Source organism: Pseudomyrmex gracilis, unplaced genomic scaffold (genome assembly GCF_002006095.1).
Source record: "Pseudomyrmex gracilis isolate BER0280 unplaced genomic scaffold, ASM200609v1 scaffold_296, whole genome shotgun sequence".
Taxonomy (NCBI): Eukaryota; Metazoa; Arthropoda; class Insecta; order Hymenoptera; family Formicidae; genus Pseudomyrmex; species Pseudomyrmex gracilis.
In genome coordinates, this window is record NW_018020880.1 from 29,452 (window position 1) to 56,543 (window position 27,092).

The 27,092-nt window shown below is 36.7% G+C and overlaps 1 protein-coding gene across 5 annotated transcripts in view; it reads right to left on the bottom strand.

The window, feature by feature from the left end:
- LOC109859858 (calcitonin gene-related peptide type 1 receptor-like) overlaps positions 1-26,684 on the bottom strand; it is a 33,639-nt gene extending 6,955 nt beyond the window's left edge. The window contains exons 1-4 of one of the 5 annotated variants that reach the window (XM_020438512.1): positions 26,432-26,683; positions 9,718-9,832; positions 8,250-8,360; positions 1,063-1,169 (exon numbers count right to left, since the gene is read on the bottom strand). In XM_020438512.1, coding sequence (XP_020294101.1) covers positions 1,063-1,169; positions 8,250-8,360; positions 9,718-9,832; positions 26,432-26,443 — 345 coding nt within the window. In that variant the 5' untranslated portion in view covers positions 26,444-26,683. Of the gene's footprint in view, positions 1-1,062; positions 1,170-8,249; positions 8,361-9,717; positions 9,874-11,318; positions 11,633-21,560; positions 22,123-26,431 lie in introns of those variants that run through there. The other 4 variants (XM_020438513.1, XM_020438514.1, XM_020438515.1 and 1 more) reach the window with 4 other exon arrangements.
- Positions 26,685-27,092: the final 408 nt, after the last annotated feature.

Consider the following 27,092-nt stretch of genomic DNA (forward strand, 5'->3'; position numbering starts at 1 on the left):
GTGTACCGCAGCGTAAATAACTCACGCAAAAGGAAACTGACATTCGTGTGACATTTAATTTCTTCTCCGCGCACGTATGTCGTCTCTTTCGGTGTTTAAATATACGTGTCATCGTATAAAATAAGAAAAAAACATATTTTCTGGCATTTTACATCGATGATCCGTGCGTTACACAAACGGCTGCAATCGACCGAATTGGCAATTACGTCTAAAATCGCAATTTTGCAAATAGGAACACGGTAATATCTAAATAACGAAGTGGTTCTCATTTAATCTGCACACAGACAAACACACAAATGAAGCGAGAGGTTGGAGAAAAGCGCGATTGTAATTTTGACCGAGAAAGTTGAATTTCTTCGGAGACACGAGTACAATTATAATATTACACAAAGAAAATACAAAATTATTTCATATCTTTCTCATTTGCTTTTTCTTTTTTTTAACAATGGTAAAAAACTTACCAAAGTAAATGTTTATACTGTGTGGGCAGATAAAACAAAAAAAAAACGACACAATTGCAAAATTTATTTTGTTATGCAACGCGATGCTGTAAAATAAACTTCAAAAACACCTCCATCCTCTTTAATATCAACAAGAAAAAGAACCTTCTAAATATTCTAACACGTACATCGTCCATGACTTAGACGGTATTAGCTCTCGAGAGGATACATGAGTTCGCTATTCGCGCTTTCAGCCAGAATGATATGAAATCGAATCTTCGTATTAAACCATATATCTCGCGTGAAACCAAAAATAAAAAAAAGAAAAAAAAAGAAATGAAAAAAAGAATTTCGCGTGTTATTTCCCACAAGGATGAACTCTAATAACGACGCATGCATTAGTGACGTGTTCTTTAGAAAATTTTCAAAGATTAACCTCAGTCACATAATTATGTCGCTTGCCGTGCTTTGATAAGTAGCTTGTCGACCTATCTCTTTGACGCAAAGCAAAAGTAGTGTCACATTTATAATTAACGTACAAGTAACATTTATAATTATAATGTACAGGTAATCTCGCGCGCGCACGTGAGGTTAATACTTGCACTCTAAACACATTACTCACAGGCTCGTCCGACATATCCACGCAATTCGTGTAGTTGGTCCATTGTCGACCGTACGCGGGATGCCAATACCACGTACCGTTCGGCTCGCAGTATCTATACGCGATTCCTGCAACACAGAACACGACAGAGAATCTAAACGAAACGAATATACAATATGTAACACTGAGCCGTATAAAAAAATTGTCTCTCGCAATATTTAAATCGAATATATATATATTTGATTATATATATATATATATTGAGATACTAGGAAATATGCACTTCTCTATTGTATAATCGAGTTTTTTATATACACGGAATATACGGGAAATATTTTCTACCGGATACTTGATTGTACTCAAAACGACAGTGTTCTTTAAAAAACGCGGAAATACTTCCCAAACTTTGTGTAATCATACTATAAAGTTACGTTTGCTTTTTGCCAAAACTTGGTCAAACTTTTGCTCGCCCTTGCCAGGTGGAGGCAACAAGGCAATTTAAAATTTTTCTATATACATATATATATATACACACACACACCACATAAAAAGCGCATAAATGCACTCTAACGCCGGCAACAGCAAAAAAACTACAAGCAAGTCGGTACTTCTTCCATTAGCCGAGCGAACGATTAGATGGGCAACGGGAAACGGGGAATTTTTTCTCTCTGCAGGTATGCGATTTAATAGTTAGGAAATAAAACAAAATGCAAATTGAACTTTAAATCAGCTCCCGTAAAATTGCTTGATTAAACTCGCCCTTGACTTAATTTCAAACTTGCGTTTTAACGTTTCTTTCTTTCTTTCTTTCTTTTTCTCTCTTTCTCTCTCGAGATATTTCCTCCATCTTAATTAGCGATAAGATCTTGCGCAAATTATTGTACAAAAAATAAGCAACGAGTTTTGATCCGTGTGTAATTGCGTCTGGTTTTGAAATAAATAATAACGACTAGTTGAATGTAATGTGTCGCGGTGTGATTGTTTCTCGGAGATCGTGCGAGATGTAAATTATAAAAATGCATCTCGAGAGGAATAACACAAATTTCTCGCAATATCCGAGATATATCGATATCTACTAATACATCGCCGCAACACGAGAAAAAATCTCAAACCTTGAAATTGTTTCCACTTGCTTGAAATGTTTTGTCTCGTCGAGTCAACACGTAGCTACAGTTTATTTGAAAATAAACAGTGGTCAGCAAGGTCCGTTTCATATAAACTGAACGTCCGGGATGCAAAACGAGAATTATATAATTGTACAATTTCGCGTGAGTTTTCAACTCTTCACGATCGAATTACGAGAGCCACTCGCTCGGCGCTTTAATGCGAAACAAAGTCTGTCTATTGTAAATGTCCGATTTTACAACTTTCTATGCAGCGTGTAGTAATTTCTACCCAAACAAAGCGTAAATCGTAAATAAAAATGTACTTTTGTGTGCGATCGTGCGCATAGTAATTGAAACTCATTACAAACGCGACTTTGCGATTATTTTTATTGTTACGTAACTTTGTTTGTTTAAGAATTATTGCAACTGTTTTTTTACACGCGTTTGTTTTGAATGTCATTAAAAGCGTTAATATTCCGTTGAATTTAAAGATACATAATAAATGCGGTTTTTTGTAAATTTTGATAAATTATTAATTACTTTGACAATTAAGAATATATCGTTTTTTTATAACGTCTAATTTCCTTCGGCTTTTCAATTTTTTAATTCTATTGCGTTCTAAATGAACTGTTCTCTGTTCAATTTGTTTAGTTGTTAAAAATACGTAAATTTTCCAACCTAATGAGAAATTGAAAAATAATTAGAAATAATCAAAGTTGTCACAGGCTTTGTATTCAATAAATGAAACTTTATTGGATGTTTTATTTTAATACCTTTCTCTAACATTATTTGAAGAGAAAATCACGCGGAAGCGAGAATTTCATTAATCCCATTGAGTTATGTACGAGTTATTATCCGGAAGTAAAGATGAGAAAAAAAGTGGAGATTGAGAAAGTTACGCGCAGTGGGATTATTTGCCGGCTACTCTCCTCGATGCGGCTGCTCATTATTTTGGGATGAGATTCGATCGATCGCACACAAGTCCAAAGATTCGTCTAGCAAACATGACGAAAGAGAGAAAGAGAGAGTGAAGTATTGATGTTCGACCTTAATTCGTCTCTCATACTTCTTTTGCATGTTTCTTTCTGGCAGGTGCTGTCATTAGAAAAAAAAAAAAAACACATTTATCTTTTCCTATAAGCTCCTCGGAATTAGGTGCCCCACCCAATCTTCGAAAGAATACATAGAATAGCACATAAAAGAGGAGAAAAACGCCGATAGCGAGAGACTATTAACGCGGGACTTATATGTGTGCGTTTATTTCGCGAAATCGCGAAAGCCTCATTAAAAAAGACGCTCTCGCTTTCTATGTTCGACGGCACAAGTTTTATTCGATCTACGGCACCAATTACAAAACTGTTTACAATTCCGATTTCCGAGAATTGCGAGCTTCCGACTGGGCGAATAAATACCGTAGTTGACGGATAAAATACCAATTGTTGCCGATGAACGTTGTGATGAAATAAACAATAACTCGGTCTCTCCAATTATCGCGAAGACCGCGGATGCATTCGAATTGGAAAACGCGGATCGCGTTTCTCTTTATCTCTCTCTCTCTTTCTCTCGCAAAAGCGTTTATTTTCTAAAATGCTATTGCTCCTAAAACAATAAGTACCTTCGTTAGAGGTTGTGTGCGGGTTTCACGCTATTTGCGCTCGAAAATCGATATTGCATACCATCGTTATTTCGCGTTACCTTTAACCCATTAACCTTCCCCAACAAGTGCGATAACTTTAATAAAACGCGAGAAGCACGACTTAACAAGGGAAATAACTGAATTAATAAGAAAACGTTATAAATAACATTATATAAATCCGACAGAGCAGCGCTTGTGATTTTTTTTCTTGTTTAACTACCGTCCAGAAAAAACATTCTTCCGTATCTTTCTTCGGGAAAAATTGCCTTCTATATCGATTTAACGCATTTATGACTTTATATTTTCACTGACAGCTTCCATCAGGATGGAAGAGGGCGTGATAAATTCCAGCGGTTTTCTCTCACAGAGAAAGAGAGAGAGAGAGAGAGAGAGAGAGAGAGAGAGAGAGAGAGAGAGAGAGAGAGAGAGACAGACAGACAGAGAGAGAACCTCAGATTAACATCATTCCATTCTCTCAGGGAATACAGAAATAACAAGGCCAAATACAAAAAAAAAATATATATATATATGTGTGTGTACACGTCAGAATTGAAATCAATTTCCTTTGTTTTTACTTTCTGATATGAAATTCTGAAGTGTGTCTTTTTTTATTAAATTGCTTGTGTCGCTTTTTATAAAAATTGTGCAAAAAAATGAAAAAGATAAAATTTGTACATGAAATTATTTATTTAATGAAAATCGAAAGAGAGATAATCGCATAAAAATCGAGCGCGCGATGCGATAAAGCATGTTGAAAATTTCTATTTTTCGACACGTCGTTGATCTCTTCAATATCCCGATTGTATGTATAATAATATTTTCTTTCGCATATACGCGCGTCCTACATATATCGCATACCGTTCTTTGTGCCGTTAGACAAACAGCGCTCTCATTTCGATCATTTGCCGAAATCCCTTCATTTTCCCCACGAAGCTCTAGGGTAGATTTAACGTAACTAAACCCCTCTTTTCGCTGTTTCATCACGGGAGACTAATACTGTTCCCGATAGTTCCCGACGAGAAAACAAGGGATGCTACGGAACGTCGGGAGGAAAGGGAGGAATTTTTTTTCGGTCGGAAAAGGCGTTCGTTTCCCACTTCGGTGTCACACGAGCAATCAGAGCGTTTGTCCGCGGCCGAAAACGAAATGATTGTGCGTATTGTGCAAAAGTTAAAATCGAGCTCGGAGGATTGTACAACCGATCTTTCTCTCTCGCGCGAGCGCGCGCGAAATTTATACGCCTGTTCGTACATACACACTCGGCGGCATCATATGTGCACTTCTGAGGCAGGAAACGGGGATCCATGTCTCTCGAACAACATCTTAGAGATGCGAAAATTACTTAACTGAGAGTCGAGAATACTACAGGAGTCGAAACTTGGTTAATATATGCCTGTGACGCTCGCGAAAGTTTCGGTGTATTTCAGTTTCGCCGATACATGTACAACGGTGCGCCCGCGCTCACGTTGCTGCGACATGTCAGCACGTCGACGCGTCGCGTCGGTCCGTTGTTGGTGCACAGGGTGCCGGCTTTATGAAGGATCGATAACGTTCTTGAACGATCTCACGCGTAAGCGTGTCAATTCGCTGTATCTGATCGGGAACGGCAGGTGTTTTAGTTTGGCCGATGCAACAATATGGATCGTAAACTGACGCGCACCCATAGGAAGAGAAAGAGGAAGGTTTGTAATGTTTTGCGTATACACGCGTAATTCGTGTGTAATTCGTATCCAAATTACAAACATATTGCATCTGAAAACTATAGAATAATATTTAATATATGTTTGAAAAAATATATATATATATTTTTTTCAAACTCTCGTTTTGACAAAAATGTTTTAAAAATTACACATTTGCTATTTGATGCTTTCGCGGTGTGTAGTATTAACATACAAAGATGTTTTTTCGGGTTTGAACCGCGTTAGTGTCATTTTTATACCGACGTTTCGTGAACATTACAGCTCACTTCATCAGGGTTTGAAGAGCAGCCTGATACTGAGATGCTCTTGATCAGGTGTCCCTTTTTATCCAATCTAGCGCTATAAAAAGGGACACCTGACCAAGAGCACCTCAGTATCAGGCTGCTCTTCAAACCCTGATGAAGTAAGCTGTAATGTTCACGAAACGTCGGTATAAAAATGACACTAACGCGGTTCAAACCCGAAAAAACATCTTTGTATGTTATTACACATTTGCATCTAACGACTAATAAGTACAAGTTTTAAGATTGTAATTATCAAGTATTTTAATCATGCCTACATATATTTATTGTTATAATAGTTTCTACCCACACACACACTGATGATGATTTTAAATAAAATCGAAACGTTTGGAATTACTTTTTTGTAAAAGAATTATTTACTCGGCAAGTCACTCAGCCGTCAAGTTCAGTAACACCGTCGTACTTATCTGATTTTTTTTAAGTTTTAAGATGTCTGTGCTACCATTAGTGACTATTGTCAATTCAATATTTCATTTTTAAATGGCAGTTTTCTTTTAAACTCAAAACTTTGTGTGTTTATATGAGAAAAAGCGTGATTATATTCACCTCGGATTTTTCTTTGGTGAAATTATTTCGAAGAAAGATGTTGGTTGAAATGTTTTCACTTTACGTGTATACGATCGACAGGAACTTTGCGATTTCGCGCGACAAAAGCTGCCGAAGAAGCTGCTAGCTTTTTTTCCACTTACAGAGTGGCGTGTCGTGTTATCTCTGAATTTGCAATATTTACACTTTACGGCGGGCAACATTTTTATCGGATTTTCGGTCGGGGAGTGTTTAGATATTGGAAATGAAATTTTGAAGTATACAGATTTTTACACACGCTTTCCCAGCGAATAACGTTCGGAATATGTTTTGTCACTGGGGATGATGGATGTTCGCATCGTTACTCCCGGATTTTCGCAACGTTTACTTACCCATAGAAACCACCGCGAAGTTTGCACAGTGCTAACCGACATTATTCGTTGCAAAAGTACCTTAATACAATATCGCATATATATGAACAAAATCCACCGTAGTTTTAACTTTTATAAAAATTTATTTATTTATTTTTTAATGTTATATTAACTAACATGCCTGAAATAGGTTCAAAAAACACCAATCTACACGCGTTAATAGTTTTAAGTAAACGGCGCAAAGTTTATCTCTGATTAAAATCGACTTAATTTCTTTCCAGTTTTACATTGCAATCATGTTTAAATCACGCACTCTTAACGTCACAATTAATAAAATTGGGTTTGAAAATTGTGGCCACATGGATTTCGTGGTAAGTTATGGTATAAGAAAGAGTTTACAGTTAATATGGACTGAAAAAAGTTTTCTCAGAATATGTGCCAAGGTGATTTGTGGATTTTTCAATAAATTTTTACGCTTTTGAAGACAATCTTTGATATTTCTGGTGTGCGTTTCATTTTTGAAGTACACTTTTCAACAACGTCTTAAATTTTTTGTTGTTGTGTTTGCTTATAACTTCAGTAACTCAGTTAGTCAACTAATTTAACGGTGCGTACGTAATATTGTTAATTTTACGAAAATTAATATTTTGCAAAAATGGAGGAACAGGTTTTTCAGCGGCCACCATTTTTTATAGTTACATGGCACGTGATCGACCTCCAGAGAAAAGATGTATGAACGCAAGAACTAACTTTTCCATTTATTACGAAAGCGTTATTATAACACGGCGCAGGTACAATTATTCAGAGTGAAACACAAATTCGAAAGGGACAAAATAAATTGTATGATTTTTTATATTTTTACCGACTTGGTGTACTTTTAAACGTCAGTAATAACGCAAACGCTCCGCATTCTTATACATAGTTATTACTAGAAAATATACAAAGAAAAAATACGATATCTTGTGCGTATGAAAAACAACTTAGAATTATTAACATTACAAAGTCCTTTAAAAGTTAAAATTACGGTGGATTTGCCCCATATATAATTATATATATCATATATATGCAATCAATATATTACACGTACATTACTTGAAACATTTTGAAAAGCAATATATCGCGCTCCCACGATGTTTTCATTAAAAAAAAAAAAAAAAAGACAACGCAGAAATGTTGCGATACGGAAAAGGAGCGGTTGTTTCCCTTGACGTATAGTTGTGTTCATCAAACACATTAGTGTACGTAAATAAGCTACGATATTTTCCGACGATCATGTTGCGCGCGCTATATGTTTTTTGCGTCCGCTATATGTTTTTTTCTAATCGAAAGAAAAAGTATATTTCGTTTGTAACGCGAAAAATGTCAATGTGACGATTTTCCGTTCGACGATTATCTTTTTTGCGTGCATTAAGCGCGCGAGAAACGATCCATCTTCCCGCCAATCGATTTGGCTACTTGTCGATCTTGTCAATCGGCGGCACGCATCAGGCCGTAAAGCAAACCGACGGAAAGGTTACTGCCATTATAAAGTCAAATGTCGAAATAGTGGTATTGGGGGGCATACTTACGTGATGACTCGAACCCTACGACATAAGCCGGACAGTTTGCAAACGCGGTAGTTCCGCCCAAAGTGGCGTTCCAGCATCGCAATCCGTCAAAATCCGGCGGACAGTACGGATCTGAAAAAAAGTATATATTTTTTTTCAGATATAGTTAAACAGAGGAGCAGATTTAGTATGTGTATGTAGAAAACGACTTCGTAAAGATAAAGAGAAGTTGATAGCAATGTGGAACGCGTTAAATATCAATGCGTAAGAAATTGCAAGTGAACAACAATGGCGGAAGAGACGGCGAGCGTCAGACGTTACGACAAATTGGATAAATCTTACCGCGTGATTTACGACGATCGTAAAAAAGACAATTTACGATAAAGTACTTATTAACGATCGGCGGAAAACTCGAGAGATATCTCCGGATGTATAAAAAGCACTCCTTGCTTGCGCGCGAGATACACGGAAGACTGAGAGAAAAAGTCGTAAAAAACAAGAAAAAAAACAAACACTCCGGTGCAACTTATATTTTTCTTAATTATTAATCTGCACAGATAATATAGAAACTATAAACTCGAAACACAGCCGCAGGAAGAGATGACTTTGCACGAAGATATCTTTTACGGTAAACGAGACACGTTTTCGCTAGAAAAGAAAAAATTAGCTACGCACGTACTATTCGCGTACGTTCGACGCGAATATTCTTTCACGCGTGTTTCGAAAATTGCTCTTGAAGGTTGAACATTTGACGAATAACGGCACTTAGAATTTATTCACATTCTCCGATCAGCGTTAGCTAATGCGACATCTGTCAATAAAATGAACCCGAAGTCTTGGAACCAATTTTGCACATATGGGTCGGCAAAAAATTCTCGATATTACTTCCTATTCCAAAACGTGTTGCATATTATGAAAGAATGGCGCATCCCGCATAGTTTCAAAAATTGATATTACATGGATTAATCAAAGTTATACATATATATATATATATATATATAAGACAGATCGTGTGGTTTGTATAAAAAAATTTCAAACTAATTTTGTTGTACTGTGTACTATGCATATCTACTGCGCATTAATGCGACATCATGTTCAAGAATTTTCCAATGCGGTTCAGGAGCTGCAAAAAGTTCGCGTTTGCTCGGAAGATTCAAGTTGCGACGAGAAGAAACGCAGCTCGGATCTCTCATCCAAGATCTCTCTTCCGATACCGCCAACTTTTATTGAAAGCAAATCACCCTCTCTCGTCTTGCCAGCCAGAAGAGAATGTTACACACATACGATGATCTCTCGAAGAGAAAGAATGAGACCGTAAAAATCTATATCGGGCAAATTTCCGTTCCAGTTTCGCAAAACAATGATGCATTATACAAAGACGTCTAAATCAATGTTTCGACGGAAATAGCGCGCGCGCGCGCTCTTATCTATCGCGTTTATCGTTTGATCCGATTAAATTTCGATTTAAATATTTAAATACATGCATTACCTGACGGCGGTGTCCATTGGCCTAATCGCACTTGGCATTCCAGTTCTTGCGCGTCCAGACTGTCCTGTTCGTCGCCATTGAATATCACTCGAGGACCAGTTTTGTCTCCCGCCATCTGCGCGACGCAAACATGCGACAGATTAATGAACGTTACTGCTGCAAAATATACAACCAAACAAAAGCAACCATATATTACGGCGCAACAATCATAACCGAAACAACTCCATTCTTTTTTTGTATTTCAAAATTGTATTGAGACAAAGACAGAAACCGAATTAACGTACATAACAACAAAATCGCATACGAATCAATTTTCGCGTTGGTTCTATAGCCGTTGATGATGTCACTTAATTGCTTAAAAAACAAATTTTAATATTACTTTACATGCGCTACGTGCGCACGTGAAATTCGCACGTGACTCGCGCGCGAAGTTCTTACGCAGTCGAAAAACAATTTTAGAGGTTTTCTCTCTTATATATATAAAAAGTATTTTCACGATAAAGTCGAACAGAAGCGAGAGAGAGAGAAAAACGACGCTTTTTTGTTTCCAAGCTACTTCCATCGCGTTTTCACTGCAGTCCGAATATAAATTTTCTGTGCGTTCGTGCATATTGGCGGAGCCGCGTTGACCGCAGCCGCTCCCGTGCCAACGAACACGTGATGTATGTTCGTTGTAATATATCAGCAATTCGTCAATTGTTGTTGAAAGTTGATCTGTCGCTTTTCTGTCATGATAATAAGTGCGATCGGTACGCGCGGAATTTGCACGGGAGCTATAAATCAATGCCAATAGGAATTTCAGTCGTGTGTATTATTGAGGAAAACGTTCTCTCGTTCGACTACGACGCGACACGACATGACACGTAATAACTTTATTGCATAGAAATGAACGTTACACACATTCAATAGAAGTGCCCGGTGGCACAAAGTAATGAAGCGGAACATTTTACGACAAAGCCGTTCCGCTATGCACGCGCGTGTGTCATCTCCTCCCTCTTGGATGTCCACGCGAGAGATGCATCTCACGTCATTTTGTATTACTGTATAATTTCTATGTACAACGTATACATATATATATATATATATACATATATATACATACACATATATATATCTATATATATATATACAGAAGCGTCATCACTATCTTTCTACGGATTCTTCGTTTTATTTTCTGAACCACTTCATGTTCGGCGTGCAATTATAGAACACAAAAGGACATGGCAAAGTGCCACGCCGGAGTCTGGAACATACACTTGACGAGATTCAATAACATGAAGAAGAACACAAAGAATCGAAAAAAATGGAATAAAAAAAATACTGCTACCGGTACACTGAAAAAACAGTTTTGTTGAGATTACCACAAAATTTGATAATCTCAACCAAAATTCAGTTTCCAGAACACTTTATTCGGTTTGATTTATCAAATTTCTGTTATCTCAACAAAACTGTTTTTTCAATGTTATCTTCCTACTTTTAATCCCATCTTGCGTAATATAATGAATATATAAGCAATATTAAAATTATATGCGTGAACTAATCGTTTCTCGCATTTTCATGTCCGAGAGATTTGTTTTTGCTACACATATATATTTACTTACTTTTGTTACACCACGGCGCAAATAAAGCGAGTTCGGTTCGTATGTTTTTCGGACGAAAATTCCACAGCGTTAAATTCTTGCGCACTTCTTCAAAAATGTAACAGTTATATCCGCAGTTTCGTTGTTTTCGGAAATGTGTTGATAAAAAAAAGTTATCCTTCTGCATTTGTTGTTTAAAAGTGTGCAAAACAAATTAATTCCTCGTATAAATTTTCTCATATGTCCAATGTATATGATTATTACCAGTGTCGATGTGTAGTTCGCGAGTTATATGTCGCAGTTAACATTCACGGACACGCATTACCGACACGTTTCGGAAGATAATAAGTGTGCGACGCCCAGTTGACAGGCATTATCAACTTTGCGGCGTGCACACATTTGTTATTCGCGCGGCTCTTATTCATCAATTAGCCGCTTCGTATGATTATTATGTCATGTGTATATCGCCTGTAAACGACATACAGATTATATTGCGCGCAAGTCATCTACGAGCGAAACGGAAATGTTTGCTTATTTCCGTAGCACAATTTCCTTTTTGTGCTTATATACGCGATTGTTAAATTGAGAGTGATAGGAGAAAAATTTCTCACGTTTGCACAAACGCTCGAGAAAAACACTCGAGTTTTATCTCGAAATATAAAGTAAAAGAATCGACAATTATCATTCAACTTGTAATTCAAAACTTACTGCAAGCGAATGCTATGTGTGTGTGTGTGTGTGTGAACAGACGAGACATCTTTTGCAACACACAACCAACAGAATTTCAATGAAACGTATTATATATTCAATATGCGCGTTAAATTCTACGTAATTTTATAAAAGGCGTTAACTAATATGTTCGCGTCGTCGTCGTAGACGTCATGGCACACGTCGTTCATGGTCACACTGCTTTTTGCGATCATTTAGTCAAGGTATATTATACCTCTGTGTGCGATTTGCATAACAAACGGCAGTTGGCGGGATAAATAAATATTAGCGCGCTCGACCGGAGTAGCACCGCAAAAAAAAAAGAAAAGAACCGATAGCAGATATATAACGTGACCATCTCTCGAATATAACGAGGTTCGATACAATATGATATACTATACTTCCGTTTTTCTTTGAGAAAACACGTTAAATCTATTTTCTTGCATTCACGATTTTTTGTTGATCATTGTCCCGCTTCCTGATTGATGAGCGTCATCGATTCGCGGACTCATCGCATCAAGAGGATTTCCGCATTGAATGATAGAAGGACGGGTGAATATCTGTTAATCGACAGCGACTAAAAGACCAATTTGATATGATGACGATGAGGCGCGCGCGCGCGCGTGTGTGTGTGTGTGTGTAGACGTTAGCGTATTGTACCTCATCGCGAGAGGCAGTATTATCGGCTTTATTATATCAATAACTGATGAAACGACGCGATATATTAATAAAAGAGGATTTAAGCGAGCCAAAGAGATTACTCTCTCCCTCTCTCTGTGAAGTTTAGCAGTTCATTTTTGAAATTTTGCCCCGGGAATCAATGAAGCGTTCTGGCTCTTCTCCAGAGTTCTAAAACTTCTCTCGATAGATTTCTCGCACCGAAGTTTCGTGATTTAAACACAGTAATACATGGGTACAACAAAACAGAGACACTTTGGGAAACTGCGAGGTGCCCACTTCACACGATTCAAACTACACGGAAATTGACAATAACGGATATATTATTGTTGTTTGTGACAATTGTACAAATTTTTCAAAAATGCAAACTTTACACGTAGAAATGATAGAGAAAGATAACATTTAATTTCAATACCATACACACACACACACACGTATATACATCATATTTAACGCAAATAAATATAGATTATTACTGTCAAAATAATTCAATTTCGCTTTTACTGTTTTCTTTATCGAATAATATTATTTATTTTGCTTTAAATTACGTGCATGAAGATAGACTTGAATGTGAAATATGTAGGAACAATCTCGTGCGGCAAACGGATGTGCCTAATGTGATGCCTGGAGTGACGAATGTGGCGCGACCGACGCAATGGACAGAAAAAAAACACAGCGACCGTATTACATAACATCGTGGTTCGTCGTCAAATTTATTTTCAGAAAGATGCCGCGAATCATCTTTCTTTCTCCGCACAGTCTCTCAGATATATTCTTCTCGAACGCCGTACGCAAAAGCGACGTTCAATCCGTTCCAATTTTTACTTGGGATCACGATGTCGAGATGACGATATTTCGCGGTCCGGTTTTACACCCTCGCAACTGTTACCATTTATTCTCGAGTCCCGGTGGCATCGTCGAAACAAACAAATCAATTCAATTTGTATTCTATTGAAATCAGCAAGTAGAACGTTCTTTTGCGCAGAAAAAAAAAAAAACAAAAACATAAATAAACAGTTACAAGTCTTTGATTGATGAAGCCATTCTTTCCACGATCTGCGGTAAGGATCGGGAATGCTATTATTAGTACGCCGTTGTTAATCAGAAAGAGAGAGAAAGAGAATGAAAAAGGAGATCAATCGTCTTTACAACTTGCCTGACGACTTAATAACTGTATCATTATTGTTAATCGACACATCGTTAATCGACAAGCCAGTAAGGCTTCTTTACAAATCCAATGAACGCGCACGGAAAAACGCAATAAGTATCGATCTGAACAATCGTTTTATTGAGATTACTTTTACTATAACTATAATAAATAAAGAAATAAAAATATAACAATATATATGTGTGAATATAAAAATATAATAATATATGTAACAATATAAAAGATATATTTGCAACTGTATGTTACAGAACTCTTGTTGCTGAAGTTTGCATTATTTTAAAAGTAGTCAAAAGAATATTTTGAAAAACAAGAATGAAAATAAAAATATTCGGTTGTAATTTTATCACTTCTGTTAGAAGACATTTTAAATATTCTTTGCAAACGTGAGAGATTGCTGCGGATTTGTCAGATCATATTTTTCGCTATCACGGTCGTGGCATATTCTACTCGTGCTTTTTCAAGAGAGATCGGAGCGGAGAGATTTGATTTTTCTTTTTTCTTTCTTTTTTTTTTTTTTAGGTGTACCAAAGTGCGTGGAATTGAAACATTTTGTGCGTTATCCGGCATTTGGCCAATTCCTGTGCGTTTTAACAATCGGTTGCTTTTTTATGTATATCTATCTCTCTCGTACCGACCTATCAGCATTTCGTGCAACATCACCGAAATCTTTTAGTGACATTTATATTTAATGAGATTAAAACCAATACAAACGCGACCACACTTTGTTGAATTCGCCTGTCGTCGTCTCGCGAAGCCCCTTCGTGCTCGGTCGTGTTCGTTTATTAAATTACCAGATTAACGTTCTGTGATTAATTATGAATGCAATAAAAGCCGCTAAAATATAGCATCAAAATGATCAAAATGTCTTAAAAATTCGTCACAATTCTTCCGTAAAATTTAAATGAGCTTGTTTATTAATTATAATTTATTATTCACAAAGGAAGAAATTTAGAATACACGATAACGATGTTACGTTTTCATATATTAAGCAACGTATATGTTATATATATACATATTTACATAGCGTTTATTTAGTTGTTTGTTTATCTGAAAGAAAGAGAGAGAAAATTATATTTTGTCGCAGTAAATATGAATATTATCTAAAATCTAAATAAAAACCAAAGCCACATCGATCTCTCGTACTTCAAATTCGTATTATTTGTCACACTCAATAGTTTTCCGTCTTATTTTTCTCTGTAACTGTTTCGCGTCGTACAGTTCTTTGTGCGAAATCGCACATAAGTCGGAATTGAGTCAATAATGAGATATGCATTCCGCATGTGTGTCTACAAAGATATTCTCGGGGAAATTCACTTCTATCTGCCGCTCGAGGAAATCCGGATAGCAAAATTTCACGGTTAGATCACGGCGTGTGTGCCAGTGAAAATAGAATTTACGACGATGGCGGTTGGCCAACAAATCATTTCTAAACGCACGGGCCATCGGCATATCGATTTCCCGTGTTGCTCGTTGCTTAAATTGAAGAACAAGCTCATGAACACACAAATTAATTTAAACATATACACAAGTAAATATACGCGAAAGATACTCCGATGCGAAATCTATGATTGAACGTAACGTAAATTAGTTTTTTTTTTTTTTTTTCAACCTGTTTATCGTCCCGATAAACATTCTTGATCGTCTCGTCGCTGTTTATGGGCGTTCTCTCTTAATGGCTGCAGCGTGTCGTTTTATTTCCGCTTGACGAGGCTATGAATACTAATGTGCCAAAATGTATCCGGAAAGCGCACATATTTATATTTAGGAAAGCACCTCTCTCGCGGCTGCGTTCGCGCTGTCAAAAAAATTTCTTTAGAATCATTCAACCGAATTTACATATATAGAATTTCGATTCAAAGATTTTTTCGAACGGATATGTTGGAGCAGGGAATGGAACAATCGAAAGGCTGAGTGTGCCAGTACGTATGTACGTGTACGTATATATGTATTATGTAGGTATACGTATGTATGTATTATGCACAATTGTATCAGACGCGATTTATGTGACCAGAGATATCTCTTATACATTTACTCTATATCGACTTCATTCGGAAAAGTCTAGCAAAGTCTCTCTCAAAAGAGAAAAAGACGTGTGTGTGTTGCGCGATATATACAAAAGTTTGTGTCATCCGCTCGTGCCACAATAGAAAGCTAGACGGTACACAACAACTGTGTGCGATATAATACGTCTGTAATATGAAATTTGCTATAATTCGCTCGCACGACGTTATTTAATTGCGAATTGAAAGTAATTATAAGAGTAATTTGCGCGGCGCAATCATCGAATAGACCACTAATGTACATCGATATATATTTCGATATATATTATATCGTGCTCGTAACGTATTATCGAGATCGGATAATGCGATTTAAAACAACATTTCGCGCGATTAATTCCGAACAAAAAACTGCCATTACTTAGTATAATTTTATGACGATAAAATATGTATTGCGTTTACTTAATGTGCGACAATAAAGATTTACTAGACTGTCGAAGATTTTCGATTGTCAAGAATTATTTTGATACGTAATTAATTCCGTTTTTGCGCGTACAAAATGCGGGAATCTTCTTGTGAATAAATAAAAAAAAAGAAGCGGTTTGCCGCATCGCGAAATTAAACCCTAAAGAGAGAAAATATATAATAAATGCGTTCTCCAGGAATAAATAAATATTCTACTCTTACGCGCTTGTAAGTAAACTATGCAAAATTGTACCGTTTGCGAGACAGATATGCAAAATCCTACGATTTAATAAAATTCCAGACGTGTCGGTCCTCGAAACAATATTCAGTATTCACTCGACACCCTTATAGCGGGAGGTATTCGAATGCGAATGAATAAAAAGACAGTCCGAAAATAAACTGTACTGATACACATATGTAAGAAAAATCGTATAAATGTAAAAGTTCAGCTTGCATCTATTCTTATTTGCATCTTGCAACATTTAGCGCAACAATTCAATTTCTTTGATCTAAAAAAACCAAACTGATTAAGAAGAGTCTTTTGTGAGCAAAAAATAGATGTATTGTAATTTAATTCAAATTTATTCCATCAGTTCGCCATTCAATAAACATTAATATGTACAATACAATTCAGTCTTCTTTGCCGGATCTTTCGTCGCGGCTAATCAAAATAAAAACAATTTAATTAATTCTACCTCAAATTAGATAAAACTAAAAATTAGATAATTAACCCTTCGCATACAGACTCTAAAACCGACTTACTAGTTATATAAACTGTGAGACTTACGCGACTTTAAAATCAAATAACTCCACGAAAAATCAATATTTTTTCAATTTTGTTCTTTTTTGAATTGAATGTTTGAACGATTCTGCGTTGATAAAAAAAAACAAATGGAAAAAAATCTCTAGTAGTTTTGAAGATATATGCATACCAAAAAAAAAACTCATTTTTATTAGAGACACCGGTTTGAAATTTTTGAATTGGTCTAAGAGACCCATGTCTGTACGCAAGAGGTTATTATGTTCAAAAATCTGTAAAATTAAACAAGCTATAATAAAAATGAAACAAAATCTGTTTTATCTACGTTATCTACGTTGCTGTTCGATAAACGACATTTGTTCTACCAAACGCCAGATTTTTCGCTCTTTTTCGCAACTTCGGAAAAAGAATGTCCGTTTCAATACATGTCTGTGTGTATGCGACGCCTGAACGCACGTAGGGACACATTCTCTCGTGGAAAGTGAAGATAGAGCGCGGGAGAAGGAGCCGAAGGAGGAAGGTCATTCGATAATGCTTTCGAGTACGTGGCCATTAACCGTGCGAGAGATGCGAGAGGATTGCAGGAAGAGATGCGAGACGTGTGAGAGGAGAAACGCGAAGGAACACGTTCCCTACACTCGGCTTGTTCCGTTCCCAAGATGCACGTCTAGGCATCAAACGTATATCGATGATATCGTTGGTTCTTACGATGTACGGAGAAGATATGTCGCACACACGCCTCCTTCGTTACATATATAATCGAGTGAACTAATTACGACGAGAAAATAGACATGGCGACATAAAGATAACGGGTTTTTGAAGAGAATTTGTGTCACGGCGGGCATTTCTTCTTGACGTGCGTTGGTGTAAAGTTGGCACAACATTGTCAAAAAACGAACGTTCTGACATAACATTCTATTTGCGCGCGCAGTAGTTCTACAATTTTCTGATGATGTTAACTGTCTATCCCGACGATTTGCTCAGCGAACTTCCAGATCAAAAATACGAGGTGTTAACTTCTCTCTCTTTCTCTCTCTCTTTCTCTTTTTTTTATTGGTTGCCTTCTATATCAAATTCTCGAGTCCAAGGAGACCTCAAGTTCTTTCTGACACTTTTACTTTTAGATGCGAAGAGTCATCTCGTAATACTCGATTTCTGAGTAATCTGCTGGTTATACCTCACTGTAGAGCAGACATGTACAAACAAGCGTTTTAGATGTTCCTTCGGCAAACTCTGGAACAATATCAGCAGATGGAACAATTATACGCGGAGAAACTGATTACAATCATTTTAGGGTTAATAAACAATAAAACGCGCGCGCGCGCGAATAAAGATCAAACTAGAGCAAGTAAAAGTCAACAAAACAAGGTTGACTCAAAACATCGAGATTATCTGACTTACTGATTTCAACAATTTCATCTCTTGTAGACAACTTTGCAGCTTATTTTATGTAACGCATGACTATCTTGTACAATTGGAGCGTACGTCCTGCGACAAAAGAATAATTTTTCAAAAAACGTACTTTTTTACTTTAATTTTTTCACTATGTTAATCTCAAATTAAATTGTTTGCGTATATATAATTTTGTATTTATTGCGACTGAGGAAGTCTCAAATTGGGAACAAAACGTTTCGTTTATTTCATGCAATAATTTTTTATTGAATGTATTCAACCATCCCTTTACTTGCTCGAGTTTGACCTTTATTCGTTTTATTATTGTTATTGCGAGCGTTACTTCCTTTCTTTATGTTAGGGTTAATAATGAAATATAAGAAAGATGATAATAAATAATTCGAAAATAGTAGACAGAAATAATAAAACTATGATAAAATAAAATAGTGAGAGAATAACAAAAAAATAAAAAATTACAAAATATCACAGTAACATTGCAATATACTAGTAATATTAGATATTATAATACAAAATTACAATAATATTATCAATATATTACATTTATATATAATATTGAAATAGTACGGTAATATTGTATTGTATCTTAAGTAGCTAGCTTATGAACGTTATATTTGTATGTCGCATTTTTGTAATTTTGTAATTTTTTATTTTTTTTTTTTGTTATTCTCTCTCACTTTATTTTATTTTATCATATTTTCATTATTTCTGTCTACTATTTTCTAATTATTCATTGTCATTTTTCACTGTTTTCTTATATTTCATTATTATTACATACTTTTGAATTTATTATTCTTATTGTTATTATAACACTTTATATGTATTCTTAGTCTTACATTTAATGTAATCACTCGGCGCTTTAGAGGATATTATTTCCAGAGAGCGCCCAACAAACAAAGCAATCAATCAATCAATCGATCAATCAATCTCTCTCTTGCCCGTCTACTTTAACTAAAATCTTGTAAGTTTTCCGATTTTTTCTGGCTAAATTGCCGAAACTATTGATGCCATCAAGAATTGTAGAACTATCGCACTGCAAACAGAACTTTCAATTGTTGAAAAATTGCTTGCGCCAATTCTTCGCGCCAACCTCGCGTGTTCTTTCGCGCCATTCGTTCTGCGGTAAGATGGTTACTGCAGTTTTGCGAACGATATAAAAACGCGCATTGCGCGTACACACACGTACGAGAGTGCATATATCGCGGGCCGCGCGTCGATCATAAAATACGGGCCATATTTTATTCCTCTCCCATGACCAAGAGAGAGTGCCACGGGCGTAATTTCGCGGAGTAACTTCGACCCCAGAATATTTCACGCGTGAATATGCGCACAGTTGTGACGTTGATAAATATTACTAAATATTGCTTGACAAATGGCTGTTTAAAGTAGAGTTAAGTCGTCTTAGCTATTACAGCGTACGTACTCGGCGCATATCTCAAGGACAAGTTACAGGCGTGCATGACATGAGATAAATTAATAGGATACATATTATATGACATTTTTCGCGTATATGTGCGTATGTGTGTGTGTATTCACATATACACATATATATTCGTCGTATTAATTTGAGGTGAATGATACAGCGACAAATGTCGAAAGTTCACGTCCAGTCGATATTTATATACAGACGTACGTGTTAATATTGCAACAAAATATATTTCGATAGAAAAACAATGAAGAAACTCCATTGGTTGCAATTACTCCGGTTGTTATGTTTGCGCCAATTCCGCGAAGTACGATCGAATCGAACATGGGAATCATAATATGTACGTATCTCGCTATATATCAACGCGCTCCTTCATAGAATCCACCCAAGATCTACATGTGTGTAACATCTCCTGTTTCTAATAATTATCGATGTTATGTTACATCTTTCGCTCCGTCTCGCGTATCTTTATCGTAATCACACTTGTGTAATTCAACTTCGTTTAACAATGAAGTGCGATCAGATAAAAACCCATCGGCCTCGTGTAGAAAACAGCTACGACCAGCTATTAAGAACAATGCGCGGTGTGCAAAAGCGGTGTGCATTATTACGCGTTACCACACTCGTTCGAGTTATTATTATGAATACGCGGCGCATTGTCGATGACCCTCGCAACTCTCCCGATGATGGCCCGTCGTTAGACAAATTTATCGAGTTAAGACGCGCACTGTTTCCCAAGCAACTAAACCACCCGTCGTAAATTAGACGAAAATATTGCCCCGCTCTCTCGCGCCGAGTGCGAACGCGCGGCTTCTCTGCCACGGCAAATACGCGTATGCATGATGCGGTTGCAACGGCGTAACATAAACAAGACCGCTCGTTTCCGAGGAATTTCCTCTTCCGACGGAAGTTTCTTGGAATAATAAATATATAACGTCCTTCTTTGGATTTGTATTTTGTCCGTTCCATACTTACAAAGTAAACGCGGTTGAAAAAAAAATTTGCCAACAAGATGTCAGAGATTTCGCATCATTAAAATTTATAATTGGCGTATAATGACGAGTTAAAAATATGTTCATGTGTGCGTTACTTCAAATTCTTTTCCCGCACTGTCGTATTCCGCTATTGTCTCTCTCTCTCTCTCTTGTGTGTGTTCTCTTTGTAAAAAAATAATTAAATAAACAATCAAACTAATCGATTTGCAAATCTATTAAGAGCAGACAGAAGTCAAAAGGTAATAACAACCGAACAAATAAAGATAAAACCGAATTAAGAATTGTGTAATTTAATTATTGCACTCAAGCGTATTGCGCGGACATTCTGCAGCGTTCGGACTTTAAGTGCCTTATCTTTTAATTGATTTACATTTCTTTATTTAACTTGATTTTCTGGTCTGATTCTCTTCCGCAGTGCAAAATGCGAAATCTTTAAGCGCACTCGATGTAAAATATAAACAATAAAATCCTAACGTGCTCCGGACATATATTAAAAAGACATATATGCAAAAATAAAAAAAACCAACTTCTTCGCAAACAGAAAATGTTAGCTGAAAAATGTTTAACCGTCTACTCACTTCGAACGATGATTGCGCGGTGGCTTTTATTTAAACACTTTTTTTTTTTATCTTTGTAGAGAAAATACATATACAAACCAGATCTCTCTCGTGGACGTAAGGGGGTAATAGCGATCACCACTGCCGGACGAAACACCGCCGATACATAGAAACCCGCACGTTCTCACGCGTGAAAATTGATGGCGGGCATTTAAACTCACTTAAACGTTAATCGCGTCTTAACGAAACTTTATATGAGTATTTATATGCGGAAAACTTGAACGTGGAAATGCGCGAGGCAAGAATAGCTTCACTGACATGTGATTTCCCGTTTACTCGTGGACACAATGGTCGACTCGTCGAGGCATCGTCGAGGAACACGATGCGGACACATGATGCACCCCCTCTCGTCTTCGTTTTTAAGATCAACGTTTGCGATCAACACGCGCGTATTTCTCGACGGCACTGCTCAACAGCGAATCTCTTGCTTATTTCTTTTTTTTGTCTCTTTCTCATTTTTCTTTTATGTCGCTCAAAAAACTTAAAAACTAAACGGAACGCGGCCGAACGACGAGTTCGCAAAATACAACATTTGTCGAAACAAAATAATTGAAATGAACAATAAACGAAGTGTGCGGCAACAGCACACTTGCTACTAAACTCTTCGGACGATCGCGAACCAAACGCGACTGGAGCAACTTGACGGAATATGAGATGACATGCGCAGAACGAATTTATACGACGCTTTCGGATCTCCAGTCGCAACATAAAGGAGGTTGTTTTGTTTATTTCTATCCTTAACACGCGTATTTTATTGTATACTATAAGATGAGCTTTTCCTCTACAATCGTTTTATAATATTGTTCTTTGTGAAAAACTATCAAGCAAAACGTATTTCAACTGAGACTTCACACGTCTTTATCTGTTCAGCCGCCACATGTTAAAGTTGTTTCTTCTCAATGTTCTGGCCAAAAACAAAACATGTTAACTTATTGCGTATAATGTATGACAAATGCCGAAATCTACTTACAAAGTAGCGCGACTTTTTATGACCAACTTTTATTTCGTAGTAGTTTTACCAAATCTGAAAGGCGCACACACATGCGTATGAAGTACGAACTTCATCCAGTAATGTCACTTGTTGTTTTCTCTCTTTCTCTCAATTTCCTTTAATACATATAAGATAAATATCGCTTTCTCGCTTTCGTCCTCATTGTCAGTGTTCTTTAGCTCTTATCCAGGTAAACACGAATCTTGAAGTATCGACTGAGCTTCTTACCGCTTGTCTGATCTTATCATACGTCGATATTTTACCCGCTCATTTATCGATCAGAGATCAAAATACTCTAACAAAAAAACTCGAGAAAATGAGAGAGACAAGTTTCCGCAGGCGCCCCGTTTCTCTCATTTCTGGGAGACGATTTACTCAAATGTAACGGAGCCGATTTTCTATCGGCTTCGCCCGGTCTTCCGCTTGCCGGACAGCTCGGTCGGCGCCAAGGATCGGGAAGGGGAAAGCATGAAATTGCGACACTCGGTTATTTTTTAATGCTGAAATGTAGTTAAGATTTATTCACTTGAATACGGTATTTACAACGGTTGTATTCGGTTTGTTGGTTAAATTCTAACGCAGCGGATTCGGATTGATCGGCGCGGAATGATTCGCGCAGATTAAGAGGGTACTGGATACCGACTATAGAGACCTATAAACCGACTTTGTCCTATGACGTTTGGTGTCGTATTTACTTCATTAAATCTAAAATGCTTCTACAAAAATAAGTAAATTGTGCTAAGGATTGGCGCTTGTTCTTTGGAATGTCAAAATTCAGCATAAATTTTTTCTTATACAGTTTCCTTCTATAACCTCACTACCTGGCCCGGAAAACTGGAGATTCCAAGTTCGACTCCTGGCTGAGGAGTTTTTTTCGCAACATTTTAAATCAATTAGGGGGGGTATTCGGGGTCTATCATATATGAGATGCAAAACTAGCATCCTATATGAATTTAAAAATTGAAATTTCAATTCGAAAAACACACGTGAAAAACGTGAATTTACTTATATATGTGTACACACATATAAGACATATTTTCCGCACAACATTCTGCGAACGGCTCTCTAAGGCCGGTATTCATAGTCGAATCTTATATTTAAGATCGTCTTAAGTTTATCTTCAGATGCTCTGCGGCCAATAAAATTATTCGCACATAATCTGAAGATAAACTTAAGACGATCTTAAATACAAGATCCGACTATGAATACCGGCTTAAGACTTATTTATTTATTTATTAAGTTTAAAATACATAATATTATTGATAATGATAGGATTGATTAAACATTTCAAGATGCATTTATTATTATATTTTTAGTAATGAGGTAACTGTAATATTTTCAAAGGTTTTAGAATATTAAAAAACATTTAAAAACTTTGAAATTATCACAGTTAACTCATTACTAAAAATATAATAATAAATGCATCTTAAGATGTTTAATCAATCCTATCATTATCAATAATATTATGTATTTTTTCTAAGATTATAAATCTTTGAAAAGCATTTTACGTTGTCATACGCAACAAGCGCGCAACGTAAACGTGTCTTGCCTTCTAGCGGGCTTGGTGGAAAGAAGACGGAACATGATATGTCCGCACTCTTCCACGAGCCGAAGTGCCGGGCGTGACGTCACGCACACGGACAGCGGTTCTCGCTTGTGTGCGTGTTCCCAGTGGCTCCCACCACCTCGGTGCTCTTGGTGCTAGCCGGCTCGATCTTTCATCACTGGTCCCGACTTCCGAAATCGCTCGGTTTATATACCCTGGAGCCAGAGATGCCAGTTTGCGGACGCTAGCAGCATGCTCAGCAAGTAGAGGGGATACACAGATGAAACGCACACAGGCAAACAGCCGTGTACGTGTGCGCTCAGCGCCTCGGCGAGTGGCTACTCGCTTGTGTGCGTGTCCCCTCCACTTGCTGCTGCATGTTGCTAGCGTCCGCAAACTGGCATCTCTGCCTGGAGCGGCCTATGGTCCGCCCGGGATCGGCGTGCGGTACGCGCTTGTTTGCGCGCCGTGTCACGCACCTGTGCCGTGTCGCACCGGCACAGGTCTTCTCTTGCACAGAGGAGTGCACCATATCGTTCCGCTCCAGGAGAAGTATTTCTCGGAAATTTCTCCTCCGACTGTCCCTACTACCGCGCGCCGTTTTTCTTCAATCTCGGGCCGCTGGCGGAGATCGAAAAAGTATGGCGCGCGGTAGTAGAAGCAACCAGAAGAGAAATTTCAGAGAAAACCTTCCCTTAGAGCGGAACGATACGGTGCACTCCTCTGTACACATGCGTTCTTATTCTATAATTCCGCGCCCTAAACTATCGGTCGATCCGCAGAATGATAGGAATTATAGGAAGGTCGGCGGAATTATGGTGGGCGCGTGCGGTGATATCTATACGTATATTAATAAAGACATAAGAAAATAATACAGAAAATAATACAACATAAATAATAATACTAAATAATAAAGAACAGAAAATAAAAAATAAAAAATAATAGTATCGGATAATAATTATATGGTGGCGAGGTTCACCTCGTCACACAAATAGGAACGATTTTTGCAGTTGCTTGTAAACATGTTGAATATAAATAACCAAACTTCATTTTGTAGATAAATAAATAAATATATAATATACAAACACATTCAAAATACTCTTGGCACTCAAAATTTGTTAAATAATTTTTTCGTAGCAGTAAATACATTTCATCGTGTGCTACTTAGGGTAAATGGGAGTATTATGGCCATACGGAAAAGATGGCCATAGACTGTAATTTCACTAATAATTGTTTAATAGTGCATTTTTGTAACCATTCTTAAAGATAATCAGTATTTACAGTAGTTTATGTGCGTACACTATTTAAAATAACAATATTGTGAAAATTATACAATGTTTTTACTTTCGATTGCCTGCAAAGTTTTACGTGTGTTCACTAAAAGCTGCTGTAACGTCGAATAAATTACAGTTAAACTGCCGTAATCAATATTACATACATGATAAAGGCACATAAATTATAATGTAACCAATAATTTGTGTGTGTGTGTATTTTCATTTTCATTATTTATTTATAAATACTATGTATCTTATCTTTTCCTCACACTTCGGGAAAGATGGCCCATTTTTTTTTAAAAAAGTTACATATAATTATATATTTTAATTAATAATTATATATTTTAATTAATAATTATATATTTTAATTTTAATTATATATATTTTTTTTATGACTAGTATAATCTACAATGTATTTAATCATCGAAATAAAAATGTTTTGTTAATTGTTTTTATAGTTCACATAAAGTTGCGTTTCGTAATTAAAAAAATACTGTGCGTTAACAATAATATGTAATAATCTTTTACGTACAATAAATATATTGTATTTAACATATAATTACTAAATATATAATTAAATTACATAATTATAAGTTTTACTTATATCTTTGACAAAAAACATGTATGGCCATCTTTCTCTTAAAAGTTGGGCAAAATGGCCAATGCATACATTTTAATATTTTATATAATATTAAATTTCTGTTAAGTGTTTTCTCTTTAATTTCGATAGTTATTATTACTTTAAGCTTCAGTGAAGTAAAATAAAAAAATAATATTAAAAAATAACAAAAATAAAGATCTGTTTTTTGCATTTAAAGAAAACTGTGGCCATCTTACCCGGGTTTACTCTATTGATACTTTTTTCTTAACTTTAAATCTAAACTGCGGAAAATATTGAATTATTTATGTGCTCGATGTTTCACAATTCAGCAAGTCTACAAATCTACGCGCGCTTTGCACTATCAAAGTTCTAAAATTTGGAATAGGAATACGATTTGAAAACTTGGTCCATAGATTGTTACATAGTAACACACAATGAAATATATTTCTTCATCCATCCAGTAATTATGTATTAATTATGTATATTTGTGGTAAATACCTTTATGTACATCAGCTTTTCTTACGCATCGTAGTACAGTAGCGTAGGCGCAAGTAATCGAATTTGCTATTTTTGTTGCGCGTTGACCACTTTGTTTCTCCCGCACGTTTCGCAATTTTATTCGTTCGCCGACCAAATTGTTTATCAAATGCGCTCTGATCACGCATCGCTGCGAATTGCCCGATACTTTGCCGCGAGACGTTCATATTTCCGCGCGAAGACGACGATAATTGCGATGATACGCGAAACAATTCGCACGTAATTCCGGCCGCTCCGCCATGACTGCCCGCCAATCCGAGTGTATCGAAGCGCTCGAAATATCGAATTGAATGCGCGCGCACATTTAGCATGGAACAGAACCAAATCAAGATGGTATCTCTTTATTCACTCTACGCAGGTATGTACGTACTCGCGTATGTAGTTCGTTTTCACGCAAGTGCACGCAAAAACGGTGGACATCACGGCGCTCGTGCGAACGGGAATACGTTCCATCGCGTCTCGCGGACCGCTTGCTCGCGTTTCTCATTGGCGTTGCACGTTCGTGATCGAGTTGTGGGCATAGACGTATAATATATAGACTGCGCGTTTGGCTGAAAAGATGTCTTCAACGTTGAGAGAGACAACATACTTTGAATAGTAACTCTTTCTCTGTCTATCATTT